Source organism: Polypterus senegalus, chromosome 10 (genome assembly GCF_016835505.1).
Source record: "Polypterus senegalus isolate Bchr_013 chromosome 10, ASM1683550v1, whole genome shotgun sequence".
Lineage (NCBI taxonomy): Eukaryota > Metazoa > Chordata > Cladistia > Polypteriformes > Polypteridae > Polypterus > Polypterus senegalus.
The window spans coordinates 5,088,462-5,109,703 of record NC_053163.1 but is presented as its reverse complement, the minus strand read 5'-3'; the positions used below and the strand labels follow the sequence as shown (position 1 = coordinate 5,109,703).

Here is a 21,242-nt window from a genome sequence, read left to right as displayed (position 1 = left end):
TGCACTGCCACCATCACACGAAGATAGCCAGGCAGCTGGCCCACCACGGCATTCCTTCTGGCCGTCGAGCTGCCCCCGAGCAGCTGCCAGAGAGGACATTCAGACGCCGACAGCAGCCATGGCACACAGCAACAGACATTTTATATTGATTTATGTGTGAAACCATTGCTTTGTTAGCCCTCAAAGAATTAAAGTAAGATTCCCCCCTGTTAGGCCTGAGTAGGCAGAAGCCTGCCAGTAGCATTTTGGAAACTTTCTACCATTTGGTCTTCTTCTCAGCAGGCTAATGAGGGCCCTGAGCTGCTTTGTGGCTCCTCTTGGAGGCCTGATGCCCCTTTCACCGTATCCCTATCTCCATATTCCAACAACTGCAAATGAGCACACAAACAATCGCAGCAACTTGAACTTGATAGTCATCGGTCATTTTTATATCGTGATTTCTTTAGATATCACAACAAAAATACAATAAATAAATACATTCTCTCTAATCCTCTAAAATGGAGCCTCAGCCTCAAGTACTTGGCATGGTGCCTTACTCAAAATACTAAAGCGAGGTCTTGCCTTCCAAATCCAGCACAAGGCGTCTCTGAGGCCTAGTAACCAAACCAGACCTCTCGCCCTGAATCAGTTTGCAGATTTGTGCTGTGCTGAATTGACGGCGGTGAGTCTTCAAACTGCAACGTCAGGCTCAGAGCAACGTGAGCTAAATAGAGAGCTCTGTGTAGTCAGCCGTGCGGATGCCATATCTGAGCGCTGCGAGCAGAGTGCTTCCTGGTGACATCAGATGATCGCTCTTTGTGACAGCTCACACTTTTTCCTGAGCAGTGTTGCCACGACACTCCACCCATCCAGTGTGCCAATCCCATCCTCGCCGCCACTTGTGTGAGTTTTTGTTTTGATGATTGACAAAGCCGTAGCTTAAAGTCTGGTCTGCTAATGCTGATCTGGAGTGTCTGTGGTCAAGGTGTTGACATTTATAAATCGATCACTCAGTATTCCATTTTGTTTTCTAGGAGTAACCATGGCAACTCTGCTCTCCATTTGAAACAAAGAATGAGAGCAGAGAGCAGTGGTCTACTTTATAAGGGCTGAAGGTGTAGCAGACGTCTAAATCCAAATCGGTCCATCAGAATCTTACTACGGACTTGCTCAATGTGGTCATCGGTAGTGGACTGGCTTAACATTTGCCCAACCATTTTTGAACTGCTCCCTCCATTCACAAACACTCCATTGTGGTTAAACACTGTCTCCATATTGTGTGGAAAGCCTTCTATGGATTTTTGCCCTCCTGGTACACCTTCAGATGATCTTTTGGGGGAAACGGAAAGAAGAGTGGTCATGTTGACTCCCAGTAAACAACAAGAGAGAGGTGACTAATCAAGGGCATAACTTGACCGGTGTGACCACAGGCACACCAGGTTTCTACTTGTGCATGGAGAAAGCTGTACAGCCCACCCAAAGGAAATTATTATTGACTCACCCGCACATTTAAAGAAAAATAAAATGATCACAAGGAAATGAAACTATGCCTAAGCCAGGGCTGAGACCCTGATGAAAATGTAAGTTTGTTCACAAGAAGTTCTGCAGACCCCCAGGATTGGGGAATGAGGACTCTCCAAATTGTGGGTATGAATTGCTTAATGTATGATTGTGCACTCCTAGTGTGTCCCCTCTAGAGGACAGAAACCCATGCAACCTGTTGTTAAACGTAAAGGTCTGTCACATTTGTATTGTCTTTATTGATTGAAACATCTTCTGTTCTGTGCCAGGTATTACTTACAATGCAACATTCTCCCCACCAGGCTGGCATCATTCATCCTGAACTAGTGCAGTGAGTTTGCTGGATGTGCACAGCTCATTACACACAGAGAGCACGTGTTTACAGATCAGTTAGGATTCTTGCTGCCTCCGAGTCCTAAAAAGAGTCCATTAAAATGAAGACAAAAGGAGTTTGTTCCATTAGCAGCAACTAATTAACAAAAATGGCAAACATACAGAAAGCTCAAGTGTGACCCCCTTGATAGAGACTGATTGCTTAAGCCCGGGTGTCACCAAAACGATACGCCACATCGTCATCACCTTTCCAGTTCAGATGTAATCCTCCTTGGGACTTGAAGGTTGGCTCGATGTCTGGGGAATACGATACAATCGAGACCTGTCTGTGAGTACCCCCAAGATGGTGGAACTCGTCATTCATTGAGGATCAAAGTGACAGAACTGACACAATCAACAAAGCTAAAAGAGACAAAGTTTCTTCAAGGCGAGACACGCCAGAGGTCTGGTATTCAAGGATTGTGGTCACGTTGGTCATTTCCTGAATCCAGACTGTGAATGAGGAGGCGCGGGTGTAGACTGTGGGCTTTCCCGCTTTGGCACATCCATCGCTAAAGCTGACAATACCCGCCAGAATCCAAGTGCCAGTAGTGCTACTCTGGCACACCAGGGGCCCTCCAGAATCTCCCTGCAGAGACAAGAAGAGTGACAGAGGGAGAGACCCCTCAAATTATGAAAAGAGAACTGTCTGGGGTAAAGCTGAGTGAATCAAGCAGAAAAAGAAAAGAATTAAACAGATGAAAAGAAGGAGAGAGTGATGGCATAGCAGCAATGCCTACCTGGCAAGGGCCTTTACCCCCCGCTGGGTAACCTGTGCAGATCATGTCACTTAAGATGACCGCCTCACTCTGATACATCACACTGCAGTCTGCGTTGGAGACGATTGGCGCTTTCACCTGCTGAAGAATGCCAGGGCTGGGCAGCAGAACTGGAGAAGGAAATGAATAATTAGAGAGTGTCGCGGATGCCAAGGGCGACGACCCGGCCGGGACGCCTTGGAAGACCAGAAGTGGGCGTGCGCCCATCTGGGATCACGTGGGGGCTGCCTTCCTGGTTGCTTTGGGGGCCACGGGTTCAGGGCATGGAAGCTCCACCCTGTAGGGGCCCGTGGTCACCACCAGGAGGCGCCCCAATGCCTTGGGGACCTGTCACCCCAGCACTTCCACCACACCAGGAAGTGATGGGGGGAAGATTTAGGACGGCACCCGGAGAGCTGCCGGGAGGACAGCCGGCACTTCTGCCACGTTGGGGCGTGGCCAAGGGAGGAATGTCGAGAACACCTGGTGCTCATCCGGGAACTGCATAAAAGGGGCCGTCTCCATTCATTCAGGGCTGGAGTCGGGAGGCGGAAAGACAAAGCACAGGAGAGCTGTGGAGGCGGCCCGAAGAGAGGCATTGTGGCCAGGACTGAGTATTTGGGGGTTTTTGTGCACGTGCCTGGGTCTTAGTGGCCATTGGCTGGGGTCTGTGTGACCAGTTTATTTATTGTAAATAGTGTAAATAAAACGTGTGGTGGTGATTACAACATGTCCGCCTGTCTGTGTCCGGGTTAGCTCCACAAGAGTCATCTCGCCGACTCCCAGCTTTGTGATCAGCGGCTGTTTTATTCCGAGGGTTACAATCACACGTTCTTGAACCTGAGGGAAAGAGTTCAGCTGTCAGTGGATCCATTCCCAGGCCTTCCATGTCAACTGATCATATTCTGTTTAGATTAATAGAAAAATCCAAGGGATGGCGAAAGTCAAAGAGTTCACCAGAGTTTGAGATGTCTAGAGAGACAGGACTGCTGCTGTACTGATTTCAAAAAGAAAGGCAGGAAATGATTATGAGGAAGGACTGGGAGAACATAACAGTAGTGATGTCAAAGAGAGGAATGACAAAACCAAAAACGCTAACCGAAAAGAATCAAAAAGCTGTATGCTAAAAATTCTTAAAAAACAATTGAAAAGCACACAAATCCCAAATAAATCCAATCTCAGGTAGGCTAGAGTTGTGAGCGGAGCCCTTTAAAGAGTCGCACCAATGATGACATCATCACGCCGTCCTGCTGCATTGTGGGAACGAGGAAAATCCTCAAAACGGCGACACCTGCTAAAAAAACAAAATGTCTGCCCAAAGTAAAATTAAAAAAAAAATGATCTCCAACCGAAAATCAGGTGTCAGAAATCTGGGATTATCCTGATTCCATTACTCGGTCTCCTGCAATCACCCAAGGTTTGACAGAATCACAAAGATTTGTTTCACCCTTTTTGTACCTTCATTTCCCAAATCCATCTTTAATAAATTTGTCCTGCTAGACGTGATTTTTGGTGTCAAAGCATCGCATAACCATGTCACTCACGGCCTATCAGGAAAGAGTTCTTCTTGCTTTAACGGAGTGTGTGTGGTTAAGTTGAACTAAGAAGGAAACGGGTGGACGAGGCAGAAGAACGGTACTGGCACACAAACTGGCGTCACTCACCTCCTAATCTGATGTCACCCCAGCCCGTCACCCAGCAGTTATCCTGAGCTGAGAAAGTGGAATTCTGGGTGGGGAGACACACTGGGAGGATCAGCTCCGTGTAGTTCACAGGTGCGTCCAGCTGCAGCAGGGCGATGTCATTTCCTTGGTCAAAGTTTACGTAGCCTGGATGAATGAAAATGCTCTTCAGGTGACGGGTGACGTTAATGGGGTTTATTCCATCGCTGAAGAGAATGCCGAGGTAGAGCTCGTAGTAAGAGGTGTTCAGAGAGCTGGAGGGCAAAAGAGAGGAGGCTTTCATTTTTTAGAGATTTTCTTACTGGGCTTCCACATACAAATTGAAATAAATTTACAGTCGATTGGTTTTCTCCAAATGAAGAGCAAAACCATTTGTGTGAAATTCCATGTGCGGTGAAATTCATGAAGCAAATTGCTGCTGGCAAAATTCATTCCATCAACGCAAGAAGAAAGCCATCTTGTTTCTGTCACGAAGCGCTTACGTGCATTAACACTGCAAGTGTCTGTCTGTCATTCAGTATTTAAATAAAGATTTCTAGTTAAAAAAATAAATAAATAATATGTCAGAAGTCCTCTCCCATTGAGTTTTTATGGTGTGTTCTCCAACATTGCCAAGTATGGTAACAATCTTGGTGATCACAATCCTAAAGATGCACCAGAGACAGAAAAGAAACTTGAAGAGTGCAAATCCTCAACCTCATGTGCTTGAATCCCAAAAACCAGGTTGCTAGGTAACGGTAGGGGGGAGTGGCTTCCTGTGTACTTGTGCTGATAGTGAGAAAGCAATGCAATCAGTGAAAAGAGGCAGAGACAGGAAAGGATCAGAACTGTAAGATCTACCACTCCATGCCAACTGTAAGATCTACCACTCCATGCCAAGGCCAAAATAAGAAGCAAAACTCAAGGCCGATAAACCACATGCAAGAGGTGAAACCAAATGTTATATGTGGAGTTTTGCTTCTTCTGATGGTTGTCTCGTGTGCCTTGGGTGCACTGCAGTTTTGCCAGGGTGTATTGGTTTGTAGGTGCCACAAAGGAACAGAAACAACAAATGATAAAGTATTTTGGGGGGGATCCACTCTGTATATTGTAAGGATGGCTGTAAAGAAATGAAATGTTTGTTAGTTTAACGGGTGATCTCTTAGGACTGATTCCCAGGACAGACTGCTGCAAAGGAGGGCTGGTGGGTTTATGTAGTTGAGTGGAAGGAAGAAGTGGGAGGAGAGGAAGTGAGGTCATCTAAGGCGGGAAAGTACCAATGATGTCATTTGTTCCTGCAAGGAAGGTGAAAAGGCATTAGTGCACGTGACTAGCCCAGTTTACCGGCCTCTCAGCACTAACCAGAACTTCCTGCTGCTCCCCAGGCGCACGTGTGTGACACCGGCAAGGAGGCCATAATGGAAGGAACAGATGTATAAGGCCACCGGGAGCAGCTCATTCCCCCATACAACAGGTGCCAGTATTACTCAGGGTGGCTCACTTTAGGATACCCGCAGGGTTGCATGGGAATTTGACTCCGGAGATGAAGCCCTTTCAGGGTCTACAGATACTGCCAGAGGGTGTTTTTGGAGGAAGACTGCCCTGATTTGTGTAAGACCCCAGAAATGCTCCACAGGTCTGAGATAGGAAGCTGGAAGATTCCTCAGTATAAAGCAGCGTGGTGACTGGCACAGGTGTAGTTCAGGTCTGGAGACCACCGTCTGGTCTGTTTGTGCACAGCTGGTAAGTCCCCTTGCTTGAGGCAGCTGTCCACATTCGGGTAAGGCTGTACAGGTGGGGCGCTATAAGCAGGTACCTCACATCCATATAAACCATACAGGGTGGTCCAGATTTAATTATGCAGATCCAGATCATCTGGATGACTGATTTATGCGGGGACGATTCCAGTTCGGCGCAAAGGCAATTCTTCATGTCGTCAGTTCACACACTTCTTGATGGTTTGGGATTTTTCGGGTGATTTTCTATGTAATAAACTTAATAAGTTACAGCCTAATGAAAATTGCATAATTTGATCTGGACCACCCTATAGAGTTAACAGTAATTGCAGGTATACCAAATTAACAAACACAAGAATCTTTATAATAATATATTCCAGGTATAGTGGCGAGGGTGACTGCCATATTCTCAAAGGGGTTAGCAGCTGAGAAGAGACGTCTGTGAGACAATAAAGGGAAACAAGGAGAACGATTTAGGGTGACGCAGTTATTGTACATGAAGTGTCTTGGTGTGCAGTGCACATTACAAAGAAATGTGTTGTGTTTGTCTTGGAAAAATAGCAAGAATTGGCTCCAGCAGACACCTGTGAGCCAGCGTTAGAGTATAGCGGGTTGGATAATGGATGGATGGATGGAAAATAGCATGAAGAGACTGCTGAGAGGGTTACGTAAAGAGATAGAAATGTCCCGGGCGATGGTTTAAAGAGCTGGTTGCTGTCATTTTCTTTCATGAACCCAGTAAGACTTGACATACCGACTGTCACATGCACAGTTTTTTATAAAAGAAGAAGACCTTTACAGTAAGAGATACTGAGAAGCACAATAATGTAATAGAATGAGGCTTTTATTTGGATACGTTATTTGGGTGTGTATGCCAATGAAACAATCGGAATGACTGCAAGCTAGTGAACTAATCAGAGACAATGTCGGGTGATATGTAAATGTTAATTCAGCATTGTCATGTAAATTAAGTTGTCTTGGCCTTTGCTCTGTGACCATCCGTTTGAAACCCCTGCTCAGGGTGCTGTCCCTCAGCAGTCTGTAGTAACAGCACAGAGAAATAAAAGAGACACGAGCAAGCTTCCTCCTGCCTGATTTCTGACTCAAAGCAGCCCTAGTGGGCGACAAAATGTCTTTCCTTAATATACTTTCAATGGATTTCTTCCACATGTCTTCAATAGAAGGTGGGCTGACTCACCTTGGAAAGCAATGAGCAGCAGTGACCACCCACTCGTTTTGGATGACAGACCCTCCACATATATGAAAACCCTTCCAACGCAGGCTCACTTGCCAAGGCCAGGCACCTTCTGTTGCTGCCGTTCCCCCAACAATTCTGCTGTTTATGACGGGGACCCCGCATCCTATGGGAAAAAAAGGGAAACAGCAAACATCTAGTAAACGTCACGAAAAGCATCAGAGCAAAAGGAAATTCCCGTAAGGGCATCGTGTACACCACCACGCTGGACAGAAACCATTGAGGAAGAAGATCGCCGCCCACAATCATCTCCTGTCCCAGTTCAGAATAGGATTAGCAAACAGGTGGGCACAGAGACTTTACAAAGGGCCTTGCAACCCTCCATGCCCTATAACCAACGCCAGGATGGAGCTCTTAGGCAGTGTAAGGGCTGGGACTCGACCTGCGAGCAGTTTAAGGTTCTGTGTAGCAGTGAGAATTCTGACTGGTGCGTTTTTATCATTCTGTGTTCTTTTTATTATGGAGAGATTGTTTTGAGTTATTTTCATGAACTTCATTTCATTTCTCGCTCTTTCCATTATTTGTTGACATGACGTGATATATGTGTCACCTGAACACGATCGTCGTGTTTGTGATGTTACTAGAATTCCAGGTTAAATAAGCAGGTGGTCCCTTTAGACGTTACCCTTCAGCTGGATAAAGAACGCAACTCTTTAGCGTTAGTTACTTCCTCTGTCTCGATGAATATTTAGTTACATTTTCGTACTTGGATTCGGTTTTTTGGAGGTTGGGTATTGTCTTTGTTTTATAAAATGCTTTAAATTCTTAACGATTTAAATGTTGTGTTTTGTTTTGCAAAGTCTTGGGCGCCATTTTAGGTCCTCAACCACCGCCATCTTGAAATCCTGACTTTAGGTCCGCTCTCCTGCATTTCGAGGGCGTGGCCTCTGAGGTCGTGACTGGTGGTTAATCATTGGGACGGGATGAAAGAATGGCGAGGGGTTCATTTTCTTATGTGATCTGCGTATAGCAAAACTCTCTAAAAGCCTTGTGCAAACTCTAATGGCATGTAACGTTTGGTTTTGACCTTTTGTTTGTTCTCTCGACCTCGAATTTTGTCTTCCGTGTTGCTGTTGCTTTCCTTTTGTTCTCAACCCTCTTTTGTTTTTCAAAGCGTATCTGCCAGTCTTGCTTGCTCAGAAAGTTTACCGACCAGTTTGCTGACAGAACATTCTCAAACAAGCAGGTATAGCATTAGTTTAGGGTTTTTTGGGAGGTAAACTCTGTTCCCAAAGTCACTCCCTGGGAAAGGTGAAAGCACTGTCCATCCAAACTTGGATCCATCACCCCTTATCCCAGCAGGTATTTTTGGTATTATTGTATGGGCCATATCTGGTTGCAGATGGTGGTCAGCTTCCTTAGAGTTTATTGGCTCGTTTGCTGTCTTTCTCCAGCCTCCCCTGTGACCTTGTGGTCTAAGGAGTTGAGTTTGTCCATGGGGGATGTGATGCTTGATCCTTGTCAATCCAGGCTCCCCTGGCCCTGTAGGCTTTGAGTAAGGTTAAGAACTGGGAAGTAGCCTTCTCACCTACAAGCCTTGAGGGCATCTCCCTTGGCCTTGTTCCCTTCTTATGTGGTCCAAATCTGAGTACAGATACTAGATAAGGTACTTAGTGTTATCGGGTTGTTAGCTCTCTTGCCTCCTGTTTGGCCTTGTTTCCTTTGAGCTGCGGTGTGGATCTGGACCCAGAGTCACCGACCCTCGTCATTCAGGCTCCCTTAGGGATCTGTAGACTTTGAGTAAGGTTATGAACTGGGAAGTGTCCTCCTGGCCTCTAAGTTCCAAGGGCTCTTCCCTTGACCTTGTTCCCTTCTTATGTAGGCCATATCTAGATAGATAGATAGATAGATAGATAGATAGATAGATAGATAGATAGATAGATAGATAGATAGATAGATAGATAGATAGACTGAAAGGCACTATATAATAGATAGATAGATAGATAGATAGATAGATAGATAGATAGATAGATAGATAGATAGATAGATAGATAGATAGATAGATAGATAGATAGATAGATATGCCACAGGTAAATAATTTTTGGTTCCCAAAGAACACATCAACATGGAGGTTCCAGAAGGAACCTTCATTTATTTACGTATATCTGTAACATGATCCATGCAGTGAATAACCACAAGTAAATGGTAACAGATTTGTGAATACCGGCTGGTTCTGCTTTTATGAGGACTCTCGCTGCACACAGCAACACAGGCTCAGGTTTTCTTAATTTGTCAGTGTCATGCTAGGTGGCCTTCAATATATTAAAGACTAGTATATAATATATATAATATACTGTATATAGTTCTAATATATATACATATTAGAAAGATTTTGAAAGCACAAACACCCAACTTAATATGCAAAGAACCCATCCAAAGAATGAAATGGTGCTTTGTAATATAAAGGGTCTGTGAGGAACCACAAAACCCAGTAAAGAGCCATAAAGTTCCGTTAAAGAACCAGCGTTAGTAAGAGGGTAGCGGAGTTTTATATTTTTGAGTGAAATCAGATAGCACAACCTTGGATATTTTTAAAGGACTGCTGCCCCCTTGTGGCTAAGGCATTGGTTTATTATCCATTAAACTGACGTCAGCAGCCACACGGAGTTCAGTGGAGTCTCAGAAATATTGAAACCTAATTGTAGATAGATAGATAGATAGATGTGAAAGGCACTATATAATGGATAGATAGATAGATAGATAGATAGATAGATAGATAGATAGATAGATAGATAGATAGATAGATGTGAAATGGACTATATAATTGATTGATAGACAGATAGATGAGAAAGGCACTATATAATTAATAGATAGATAGATAGATAGATAGATAGATAGATAGATAGATAGATAGATAGATAGATAGATGGATGTGAAAGGAACTATATAATTAATGGATACTTTATTAATCTTGGTACAGATACTAGATAATGTCCTTAGATGTATCATCCTGTTTGCTCTCCAGGTTCTCCTTTGGCCTGGTGGGCTTTTAGCTGCGGTTTGGGTCTGGCTATGGAGTCACCGGCCCTCACCACCCAGGCTTCCGATGGGGTTTGCTCCTGGCCACAGAGTCCCTGACCCTTGTCATTCAGGGACCTGCAGGCTTTGAGTGAGGTTAAGAACTGGGAAGTGGCCTCCTGGCCTTTAAGTTTTGAAGGCTTCTCCCTTGGCCTTGTTTGTATGGCTTGTTTTTGGTTTTAGTAAATGCATCTTTCTGCTACTTGATACCAAATATCTAACCCACGCCATGAGGAGGTAGGTTCTTTAGGTTAGGGCAGTGGTTCTCAAACTGTGGGGTGGGCCCCCCTAGGGGGGTGCAAAGTAACAAAAAGGGGGGTACAAAAATATGAAAAAAGAAAACAAGAATCGAAAATATGAAAAATACATCTATTGTAACCAAAACAAATTAATTTAAACTACATTCTGATACTAGAAAAACAAATATAGAGTTGGATAAATGTCGATTAAAGTTAAGTAGGTATAATAAGATATGCATCTATGATATATCATTAATTAAAAAAGAACAAATTGGTATTTGTGGGCTCCTTTCAAAAAAACATTGGGGGGGGTGGGGCGTGTGATTAAAATGTAAAGATTGAGAAACGCTGGGTTAGAGTCGGTAGATTTTACTACAGCAGAATAATAAATGTAATAGACTTCATTTCAGGTCTGTTCATCTTGACTTGTGACTCCCCTTTTGCCCTCATGCTCTGTTTGCTTGATCTCTCATTTCTCTTTCGATGTTGGCCCGGTCTTTCTAAAATGGCGATTCTTTGTCTCAAATTTTAATCTCCTGTTCAAATTCTCCTCACAATAATCTTCACAGACATTTTGTCTTGAGATATTATGGAGAACAGCACTTGAGCCTTAACTTATCATGATAAAAGAACTACGGGAATTGAGTTTTATCACCACCACAAGATGGCAATATGTCCTCACAGATCACATTTTCAATGTTCTGCAGGCTCACTTTCTGCAACTGCTGTGCCACCAATGATGGAAAACCCAGAAGGGAAAACAACAAATGAAGGCCATTCAAGAATACGAAGTGCTGCCGCTATCAAGAATCTGCCTAATGGTCCCTTCAAGTTACTTCTATGGAGTGTTTATTGGAACTCAGTGTGACCCCTTGCCACAGACCTCCTTTATTTTTGTGCTTTATTTCACTTTATACAATTTTGTGTATTAGGAGTGTGTTAGTTTTATTAGTCTGTAGTACTGGGGTGATTGATTACATCTCGCCTGAAGAAGGGGCCTGAGTTGTTTTGAAAGCTTGCATATTGTAATCTTTTTAATTAGCCAATAAAAGGTGTCATTTTGCCTGACTTTTCACTTATTTTTATTAGGAATGTGAAGTTTGGGAAGAGATGATGATAGAAAGGTAGTGTTGACAAGCAGAAGACTTGCCTGAGGAGAAATGGAGTGCAATTCCTCTCATTTAAGAAAGTTGGACCACCCTTGTGTTGACCTGCTAAGTGCAAGAACAAGAAAGATGATCTCACCTGGGTTTTGTGCTTGTCCTTGACCCACCAGCAGAACTGAAACATAAAAAAAGGAATGAAAATTGTGTCATTATTTAATTATTTTGTAGATGCTTTGATCCAAGGCAACTTACAAAGCAATTTAAGTCCAGATGAGAATGATTAGATAAGCACCAGAGAACAAGACAAAAGACCAAGCAAGAGGGTGCCATACAACTAGACCCAGAGACCCATCGATGTCCTTAACTCTTGGTTGGGTACAACAGCAGGTCTCCCATGGAGGAGAAGCTACTCAGTTGCAAAGTCTTTCATGAGAAGGTGTGTTTTGAAGAGACGCCTAGATAAAAGTACATTGGGGCCAGTTCAGACAGCCAGAGGGAGATCGTTCCATAGCCTTGGAGCAAAAAGGAGAAGCCCTGACCTGAGACGAAGACTGGACTCCTTCATGTGTCTCTTTGGAGAACCCTTGGGTACCGCCGGTGTGACTTTGTGTTGCTCATGCGCACAGGGCGCAAGGCAGGAAACAAACCCCAGCAAACGTTTTTATTCTCTGTTAAATGAATTATGAACATGTCAATAAAGCATGATATTTTAACAATTATTTTATAAACCTTTTTAAAAATGCATCTCACTGAGTTACTTAGCTATACTCTTTTAGGTTGTCATTACACTTATTCCAGTATCATATTATAGTTTCATGTCAGAAACTAATAAGAAATAAACAGGTTTACTTATACTAATTTTATTTGGCAAAAACAATATAAACCAACAAAGATACAAAATATTTGTATTCAAAAGCTGAAATGTACAAAAGCTGTAGACGTGCACTGCTACTTTGGCTGTGCCAGAATAAATAACTGAATATGAACACAAAATGCCCCTTGGATAGAGTGTTATATTATAAAACACATTTATTTATATGTATGTAACTGTATACATTATAGAATAAAAAATAAATTTTAGTTAAATACTAGCTGAAATACCCAGCTTTGCCCGGGAGGAAAATAAAGTGTTTTTTTTTTATTATTATTATTGCTTGAGAAAAATATAAAAAAACACGTTGAAAATAAAAATAAATGAGCAAACAACGAAGACTCACCGATGTGTTTATATTGCGGTCTTGTATGTGTGTTATCATCTAGCTGATGCTCGGAACCGGCCGACTCTTAATTTCAAAAGCAACGGGGGCGCCGTGGCGCTCAAATATAAAGAATGCTGGCAGTCGCCTCCAGTTCGCCCTCTGGTGGTCGCTCCGAGTGTCAGCTGGATGATAACATGCATATAAGACCTTAAGATCAGCCCCCACCCTACCCAGAAGGGGCTGGGTTACAGCCGATTTCACCCTACAGTATTTTTAGTCGGCCAATGAGGAACATGTGTACCAAGTTTCATTAAAATCGCTCCAGCCGTTCGGAAGTGATGCTGGAACATACATACATACATACATACATACATACACACATTGATTTTTATACATAGGGTGGTCCAGACCTAATTCTGCAATTTTCATTACGCTATAACTTATTAAGTTTATTACATAGAAAATCACCCGAAAAGTCCCGGACTATCGAGAAGTGTGCAAACTGACGACATGAAGAATCGTCTTCGCGCTGAACTGGAATCGTCCCCGCATAAATCAAAGTCATCCAGACGATCTGGATCTGCATAATTCGATCCGGACCACCCTGATTATAGATAAAGTGCAAACATTGCTGCTTGGCGCCCTCTTTCATAAAATATTTTTTTAATTATTATCTTCAGACAAGCAAATTCGGCGACTGCATTGTATTGTATTCGGGTGTATTATTTATTTGTCTGTATTAATAGTAATTATCTGGTTGAGCAATGCTATGATAATGCTAATGCTGAAAGTAGTTGACGCGTAACGAAAGTCAGAACTTTTTTTTCTTTTAAGTATGTAAACGCAGCCGTAATAACTAAGCGAATAAATCGAGAGGCTTTAATAGCACATTTACTGACTTGTAAGGGTCGTTAGTGAGCACAGTTTGATAAAACATTAAAAGAGAATACAAGGAAAAACGGAGTAACGTTAGTCTGTGTGATTACGTGTTCTAAATGAGTATCTGACTAATTCTCGTCTGTGTGTATGTTTAATTATAGTTTTTTAAATTTAATTTCACTAACCTTTTGCTCCAAACCGGCGACAAGAACTCAGAAGCACAACCTGTCGCCAAACCGGCGACAAGAACTCAGAAGCACAACCTGTCGCGTCTTTGAAAGTCACGTGACTTTACCGCCAAGCAATCCAAACTCCGCTGACGGTGAATCCGCCCGGTGCTTCATAATTAACGGTGAGGACTAAACAGAGCTATTTTGACTTCTACCTAAATGACGGGCAGGGGGTTACAAGTCCCACTTTGTGACCAGCTGTCGCCCCGAGTGCGGCAAACGCAAAGAAACTTGCGAAGCTTACCGAGCTGGAGAAGGAAGAGCAGCTGAAGCGGCATGTCGGTGGAGTGAAGACAAAACGCCCCGCCTGGAAACTCCGCTGCTTTAAACAAAGCCGGTTCTGACAGCGTCCTGAGGGCAACAAGCGTTTTTCTTCGTCCTCTTTGTTTCTCCTGCTGTGGCTGCAGTTAAACAACAGGACTAAACCCTGCTGGCCGATTCTGAGGTCATCTTGGAAACTCGCCCACACGCACACTCAAGGTGCCAACATGAGCGATGCCATGGGGCAGGGGCGTCCTAGCCCTGGAGGGCTGCAGTTGCTGCCAAGAAGAATGGGGCAGAATCACAATGTGCCAAACTGGGACGTACTGATATCGCCAAAAGAATGGAGGCTGTTACTGCAGCGAAAGGGGTCTCGACAAAGTATGAATGTGGAGGGCTTGAATACCAACTGTAGAGTTTTACTTCTTCACTTAAATATCCACAGAAAATGGTTTATTGTGACTTCGGAAATGAATTGTGACAGAATAAGAGTTCATGTTAGAAATACTGAATTGATAATAAATATGTGGACAAATCTTTCGTCATGCATACAATTAGGATGACTTTCAAGGGGACTGAATACGTTTGCACGCCACTGCAATTGAATTTAAATTTAGAAATTGGTTAAAATGAAATCCTGCAGCCATTGTGGCCTCCCAGGATGTTCCTGATTAGCCCTGACACTGGCACAGGCAGAAACTGAACCCGTGTCACGAGTGCTGCCAGGAAGAGGTGCTAACCAGCGAGCCGCACTTCGCTCGTCATTTGAATTTATGTAAAGCCAAGGGCACCGTGTGCCACCCCAAATCAGCACACAGCACGACAAGGCAGTATCCCAATTTCTTTCACAATTTTAAGGAAGTTCTCCAATTACAACCCTACAGGTGGCACACTTTAGAAGTGTCCCGCTGGCCGTGGTCTGACTTTTCTAGTAAGGAAAAGAAAAATAAACAAACAGTGGAATTGCCTTCAAATGAACTCATTTTCTTCCCGGTAGCGTTTCTGGATTAACGCCCAGTGAAAAGTAAATAATACTGTAAGCGTCCCTCAGTAATTGAGCTGATTACTCAAACGTTTAGAGCAAACCTCAGCCTTATCTTTGCAATTTTGTCTCTCATATGCTCAAGTTAATTGATTTTCGAGAAGAATCTCGCTTTTTGTAGTGTCTGAACATCAAGGATCTCTGATTGTCATTCAATCATCCATATGCAGAAAGAAAATTTAGTAGTCAAGTCCTGGTAACTAATGTTAGAAACACGCGTGTCACTCAGGCTGTGAAAACAGAGCTAAAACCATTAGGCCCAAGTGTCAATAGACGCGCCTCACCTAAGCGTTAGACCCGAGGATCACTCCGGCTGTATAAGTGCTAATGGCATTTAGTCCCAAGCGTTACTCGGGAAACTCTATAGACACGTCTCACATATTCGTTAGATCCGAGAATTAATTGGGCGGTAAAAGTGCTAACGGCAACGGTATAAGCATGTCTTCCATAAGCATTAGGCTGGAGTGCAACCTTGGCGTCTCTATAGATGTGTTTCACGTAATTGTTAGACTCGAGGATCACTCCGGCTGTAGAAGTGCTAATGGCATTTAGTACCAATCGTTACTCGGGAAACTCTATAGACACATCTCATGTAATCATTAGACCCAAAAATTAGTTGGGCTATAAAAGTGCTAACGCCAATGGCATAAGCACATCTTCTATAAGCATTAGACCCGAGCTGTAAAAGTGGTAACGGCGTTTAGTCCCAAGTGTTACTCGGACAATGGTATAAGCGTGTCTTCTATAAGCATTAGGCCCAAGTGTAACCTTGGCAACTCTATAGACGCGTCTCACGTAATTGTTAGACCCGAGGATAACTCGGGCTGTAAAAGTGCTAATGGCAACGGTATAAGCGCATCTTACATAAGCATCAACTGTATAGAGGCGTCTCGTGTAAGCGTTACACTTGGCCTGTAAAGGTGCTAATGGCCCAGTATAGACGTGTCTTAAGTAAATGTTAGGCCTGAGCGTTACCGTGGCAACGGTGTAGGCTTGTCTTCGTTAAAACATAATGGCGTCTGGTAAAGAAATGTTGTTCAGCATGCCCTGGTGTTACAAGCTCTTGACAGCGACACAATCAGTGATGACGGAGTGAATGTGTCTTCAGAACGCGATTCTGATGGATCCAAAGGTAAACACTCGCATTTGGGTCTCTGCTGACCCCGCTTCCAATAAACCAGCACCACCTCATTTTGATTTTGTTGGGCAGCCAGGAATAAACGTGAACGTTGACAGCCAAGACCCACTAACTTATTTTAAGTTATTTCCTGATGATGACGCAATGGAAAGAATTGCTGTTGAGATGAACCATTATGCTGAACGCTGTCAGGTAAATAACGTACATGAAAGCAGATTTTCCCCTTCATTTACATTTACTTGCTTAGCAGACGCTTTTATCTAAAGTGACTTACAAAGGAGGTTAGAGATAATCGAGCAACATTACGCCGGGGCCTGTTTGTTCAGCCAGTGTGGTAAAGCTGATTAAAGACAAAAAGACATACCCTGACAGTATAAACGTTATTAGGAACATCATTATGATTATTCTTCATTTCATATTATTATTATAGTTTGAGATTATAGGTGTGAGAGTCAGCAGATGGCAATCATTCAAGCTAGACTGTGAGGAGCTCATCAGGACATGTCAGTGCAGATTGTGGGGTCAGTGAGATGTTAGAAATGTCTGTCGACACCCCCTGTTGGCTGGTGAGCGCAGTCCTTTAAGATCCAACCCGCAATCTTAACTGGGCCGGCCGCTTTATGAGGATTAAACTTCAGCAGGGACCTCCTTACATGTGCTGCGGACACGGTGAGGGGCAGCTGATCACATGAAGGGGGTCAGCCTGGCGGTGGGAAAAGTGTTCAGGTTTTCAAAAACGAATGTAGACGTTGTAGACACTGGCGCTTAGAAATGATCTTTGTGCCGAGCAGAGCTTCCAGTTGTGAGGCCGGACATGATTGTCGAACGAGAATACGCATCTTCTGAGGGGGAGTGTGTGGTGAATAAGGGCAAAATCCGGCCCTGCAAAGGCTCGGCCCACAGAACTCCTTCCTGAAACGCCCCCAATTCCTCCAGTTCCGTGCGCTTTGAAGCACTGCGGGGTTTCAGGGAAGAGAGCAATAAGGTACTGAACAGAAAACGTGACGCCGTGAGAAAATAAAAAATGTCAAATTGCTGTCATCTTCTCAGGAGCTCAGTAGCATAAGGTGACTGAAGCCTGATAATAATTCATTTGCATGTCGTAACGAGTGCTGCGTCGGTGGAGACAGACAGATAGACCACCGCCGGCCCCCACCCGCTTGACAAGTGCCTCTGTCTGCTCTGATATCTTTCCGTCATTGCATCACATGATGACATAACAACAGCAAGGAGAATTTCGATCAGCCTCGCGGTCTACAGATACACAACGCGTTCAAACGCTGTGGCTAATTCGTCACGGCATATTTGCATTTCCACTTAAACAGTCGTGTTAAATTTCTTTCGTCATTCGTTTAGATGTGGATGTCGTTCAGCCTCATCTGTGCACCTACTGGTGTCGTCAGGCAGATTTATCGATTCGGGTGTTTCGAGTCCTGAAATCGCCTGTGGTTCTCGGTTATCCGCTCTCTTAACGGCAGTCCTTTTGATGGAGTGAGACGCGCCGTGCACTTCAAATGCGTATTCTGTGGTTCACATTTTCGTGAATACGGCTGCCAGTTCTTTCCACCTTGCTTCGACTCCCGCACTATCACGTAATGCTGACCAGCAGCGAGCACACTGAGCACTTGCCACTCGTCCTTTGATGCCATCACGTGTGTATGGGGGTCTCACTTTAGGGTTCTGGTAATGGTAATGACCCACCACTCCGGGGGTTGGCGCTGTGTTAATAATGTCCTTCCTCCTCCACCTTCTGAAGACTTTATCACCACTGACATCACTTCCGGTGTCCGTCAACCTGGACCCGCCTCTTCCTGCCACCACTCCTCAAAGCCAGAAGATCCGCCATCTTAGATCAGTTCTTCTCCATACTTCTAAAATTTTTATTTTTATACTGTATTGAGGATTTGCTCTGTTCTGTGTGTTGTATTGACCCCCTTCTTTTTGACACCCACTGACCTGGTAAGGGGTCTCTCTTTGAACTTCCTTTCCCGAGGTTTCTTCCATTTTTTCCCTATAAGGGTTTTTTTGGGAGTTTCTCCTTGTCTTCTTAGAGAGTCAAGGCTGGGGGGCTGTCAAGAGGTAAGACCTGTTAAAGCCCATTGTCGCAATTCTTGTGTGATTTTGGGCTACACAAAAATAAATTGTATTGTATTGTATTGTATTCTGTTAGGAAGACATTTCTGCAGTTATTGAGTGTTTTCTTTACTGCAAACCATTCAGTCATACGGGCTTAGCAGGGTGGTACCCCAAATCTTTATCATGGACGTCTCTGTTCTCTTACACTATACATCAGGTTATTATTATTTTCAAAAGGCAGACTTGATGGCTCTCAGGCTAAGGATCTACGCTGGTATCTGCAAGGTTGCCCGTTCAAATCCCGTGACAGCCAAAAGGGATCCTACTCCGTTGGGCCCTTGAACAAGGCCCTTCACCTGAAAGTTGCTCCAATGGCGGACCCTGTACTCTGACCAGTAAAGATCGTGTGAAAAGACAGTTTCTCCTTGGGGATTAATGTACCACATACCAAAAAAGAATAAAAACAGTGTAATATGCTCTCGGCACATGTGACAGACGTTTCTGTCCAATAGGTTCTTTATAGCAGACGCTTCAACTATAGATGGGTCATCATAAAGAAAAAGGCTTTTTGTCTGTCGGATCAAATGACTTCCACTTCCAAATCCCCGCCCCTACTTTGTGCACCGCCCTCATGAGGCACTGGATTGGTTCACAAATGTGGCACTCGGTGAGCCGTCTAATTGTGCCCACCCACTAGTAAGCAACATTCACTCGTATGTTGTCTCCAGACGCACATATTATACATCGGGCTTCAGCAACAGTAGTTGAGGGGTCGAACAATTGGCCCTGCAGTGTTCTTTACACCTTTGGAAGTGTGTGCAGGAGTGCAGCCTCAGCTGTCCCGTTCATAGAAATCGGTTGGGAATGTTTAATGCACAGGCCGTGAAGGGCGAGCCGGGATGGTTATAATTCGGCCATTTGTATTATCAGATAATGGGTTTGTTATTTTTTGCTCCTCTGTTTATTGATCTAATTCCACTCAATGCTGGGTCGTCGACTTCTCTTACCAAAATAATGATTCAACATTTCATTTGGATTTTATATTTTAATTCTGTGCCATTTCCGCCACTCTTTGTCATCGGCAGGAGCTGCTATTCTGCGTACCCGTTGTATGGGACGTTGTCGCGGTTGCTGAGGGTGTGGCTACGTAATTCGCGACCCCTCCGCTAAATCACGACTGGTTAAACTGTCGCCCCTTTCTACGTTTCCGCACCTGAGATAAACTCTTTCTTTATGTGCGTTTTTGCTCTCCTTTTGAAATCCCTGGTATCGGTCGTGCTTTCCAGCTTTTTAATTTTGAATTTTGTCTCGGCTTTGGTGACCTGTGCTTACGATGCCCCGGTTTTGATTTTTCCCTACGTTTTCACCACGTCTGATCAGTCTCCTAATGGCCTCTGCTGTTCAGAGTCGTAATAATCTGACAAAAGTCCAGAGTCGATTTAGGATCCCAGCTCTTAATATGTGTGCTGAGTGCAGAGCACAATACAAGAATACATTCATGTTGCATTTGCACAAGTGGTGCCACTTTGCTTTTGATTGATTTATTGATTCATTCATGTATTCATTTTTATAACATTCACAGAAATAAAAGAATAAATACGTAACAATCCCCAGGATAGGAATGCCCACACGTCCCCACATGTCCATCACTGCGCAGAATACTGTTAATTATTATTTTTATTATAATGTAATCTCTCGTGGATAAAAATATGATTTACTTTTCTCAGACTCCAGTGTTTAGGAAAGTAAAATGAAAGACAAACGAAATTATTGGGGCAACAACAACTGCAGAAAAACTACGGCGAGACAGAGAAGGATCCAACCGTCCACCCAGTTTGTGACGTTTCTCCCCGTCTTGTTGTACAGCTGCACTTGGGGCACTTTGCTCTGAATCCACTGGCTGTAGTCCGTCACCTGCACATAGACGCCTGGAATGCCGGGACGGGCACAGCCGAGTCCAAAGCTCACAATGCCAGCCTGCACCCAGGTGGTGTCAGTCATTTTGCAGACCAGGGGTCCACCGGAGTCACCCTGTATTGAGAAGAACAGAGAGAGAGAGAGGGAGAGGATCATCATCAGACCTGTGCAAGAATTAGGCCTGGGAGCGAGGCCGGACCCCCAATATTTAGGTGGTCACAAAATGGGCGACGGGGTCATTTTTTACAAACTCTAATTCTAACTCTAACTGATTTAACTGTCTGATGACGTTGGTTAAAATTTTGTGGTCTGAAGGCCTACACCTGGTCTTCCAAATCTCTGGATGTCCCCACTCAGCTTCTCGTAACGTTCTCCTTTCTTCATTTACTTTAGGCTCAGGTTCATAGTTTATTTTTCATGGAAAATCACAGGGGGCTACAACTCCGATAATAATCCAACGATAACGATAATGACAATACTAATTCTCAAAATGACGTAGCGTAGCAGATACGGATGTGACAAAGTATGATTACATTATCGAGATGCTTTGCGAATAACCGATTTAACTCAAATGGGGGCACATTAACGTTCACATTAAAACTCCACCAATCTCATCCTCACCGCCATCAGTGACATCAAGCTTATACTCTTTAATAATAATACATTTTATTTACAGTGGTGTGAAAAACTATTTGCCCCCTTCCTGATTTCTTATTCTTTTGCATGTTTGTCACACAAAATGTTTCTGATCATCAAACACATTTCACCATTAGTCAAATATAACACAAGTAAACACAAAATGCAGTTTTTAAATGATGGTTTTTATTATTTAGGGAGAAAATAAAATCCAAACCT

General features: G+C 43.7%; 2 protein-coding genes across 3 annotated transcripts in view; both read right to left on the bottom strand.

Moving 5' to 3' along the window:
- Window positions 1–1,730: 1,730 nt before the first annotated feature.
- LOC120536585 (serine protease 33-like) lies at window positions 1,731–14,265 on the bottom strand. 2 transcript variants are annotated; one of them, XR_005635155.1, is made up of 7 exons: window positions 14,198–14,265; window positions 11,785–11,820; window positions 7,226–7,388; window positions 4,295–4,566; window positions 2,613–2,761; window positions 2,080–2,461; window positions 1,895–1,915 (listed from the first exon to the last, which is right to left on the bottom strand). XR_005635155.1 is itself a non-coding variant. In XM_039764983.1 (6 exons), exons 1-6 carry the CDS (start codon window positions 14,229–14,231, stop codon window positions 2,204–2,206), a joined length of 912 nt encoding a protein of 303 aa, XP_039620917.1. In that variant the 5' UTR covers window positions 14,232–14,265; the 3' UTR covers window positions 1,731–2,203. The 2 variants fall into 2 exon arrangements, 1 of the variants encoding a protein (XP_039620917.1); XM_039764983.1 differs by having other exon boundaries at window positions 1,731–2,461.
- Window positions 14,266–20,129: 5,864 nt separating this feature from the next.
- LOC120536352 (CUB and peptidase domain-containing protein 2-like) overlaps window positions 20,130–21,242 on the bottom strand; it is a 45,300-nt gene continuing 44,187 nt past the window's right edge. Inside the window, exon 13 of the mRNA XM_039764679.1 lies at window positions 20,130–20,501. Coding sequence (XP_039620613.1) covers window positions 20,238–20,501 — 264 coding nt within the window. The 3' untranslated portion in view covers window positions 20,130–20,237. The remainder of the gene's footprint in view (window positions 20,502–21,242) is intronic.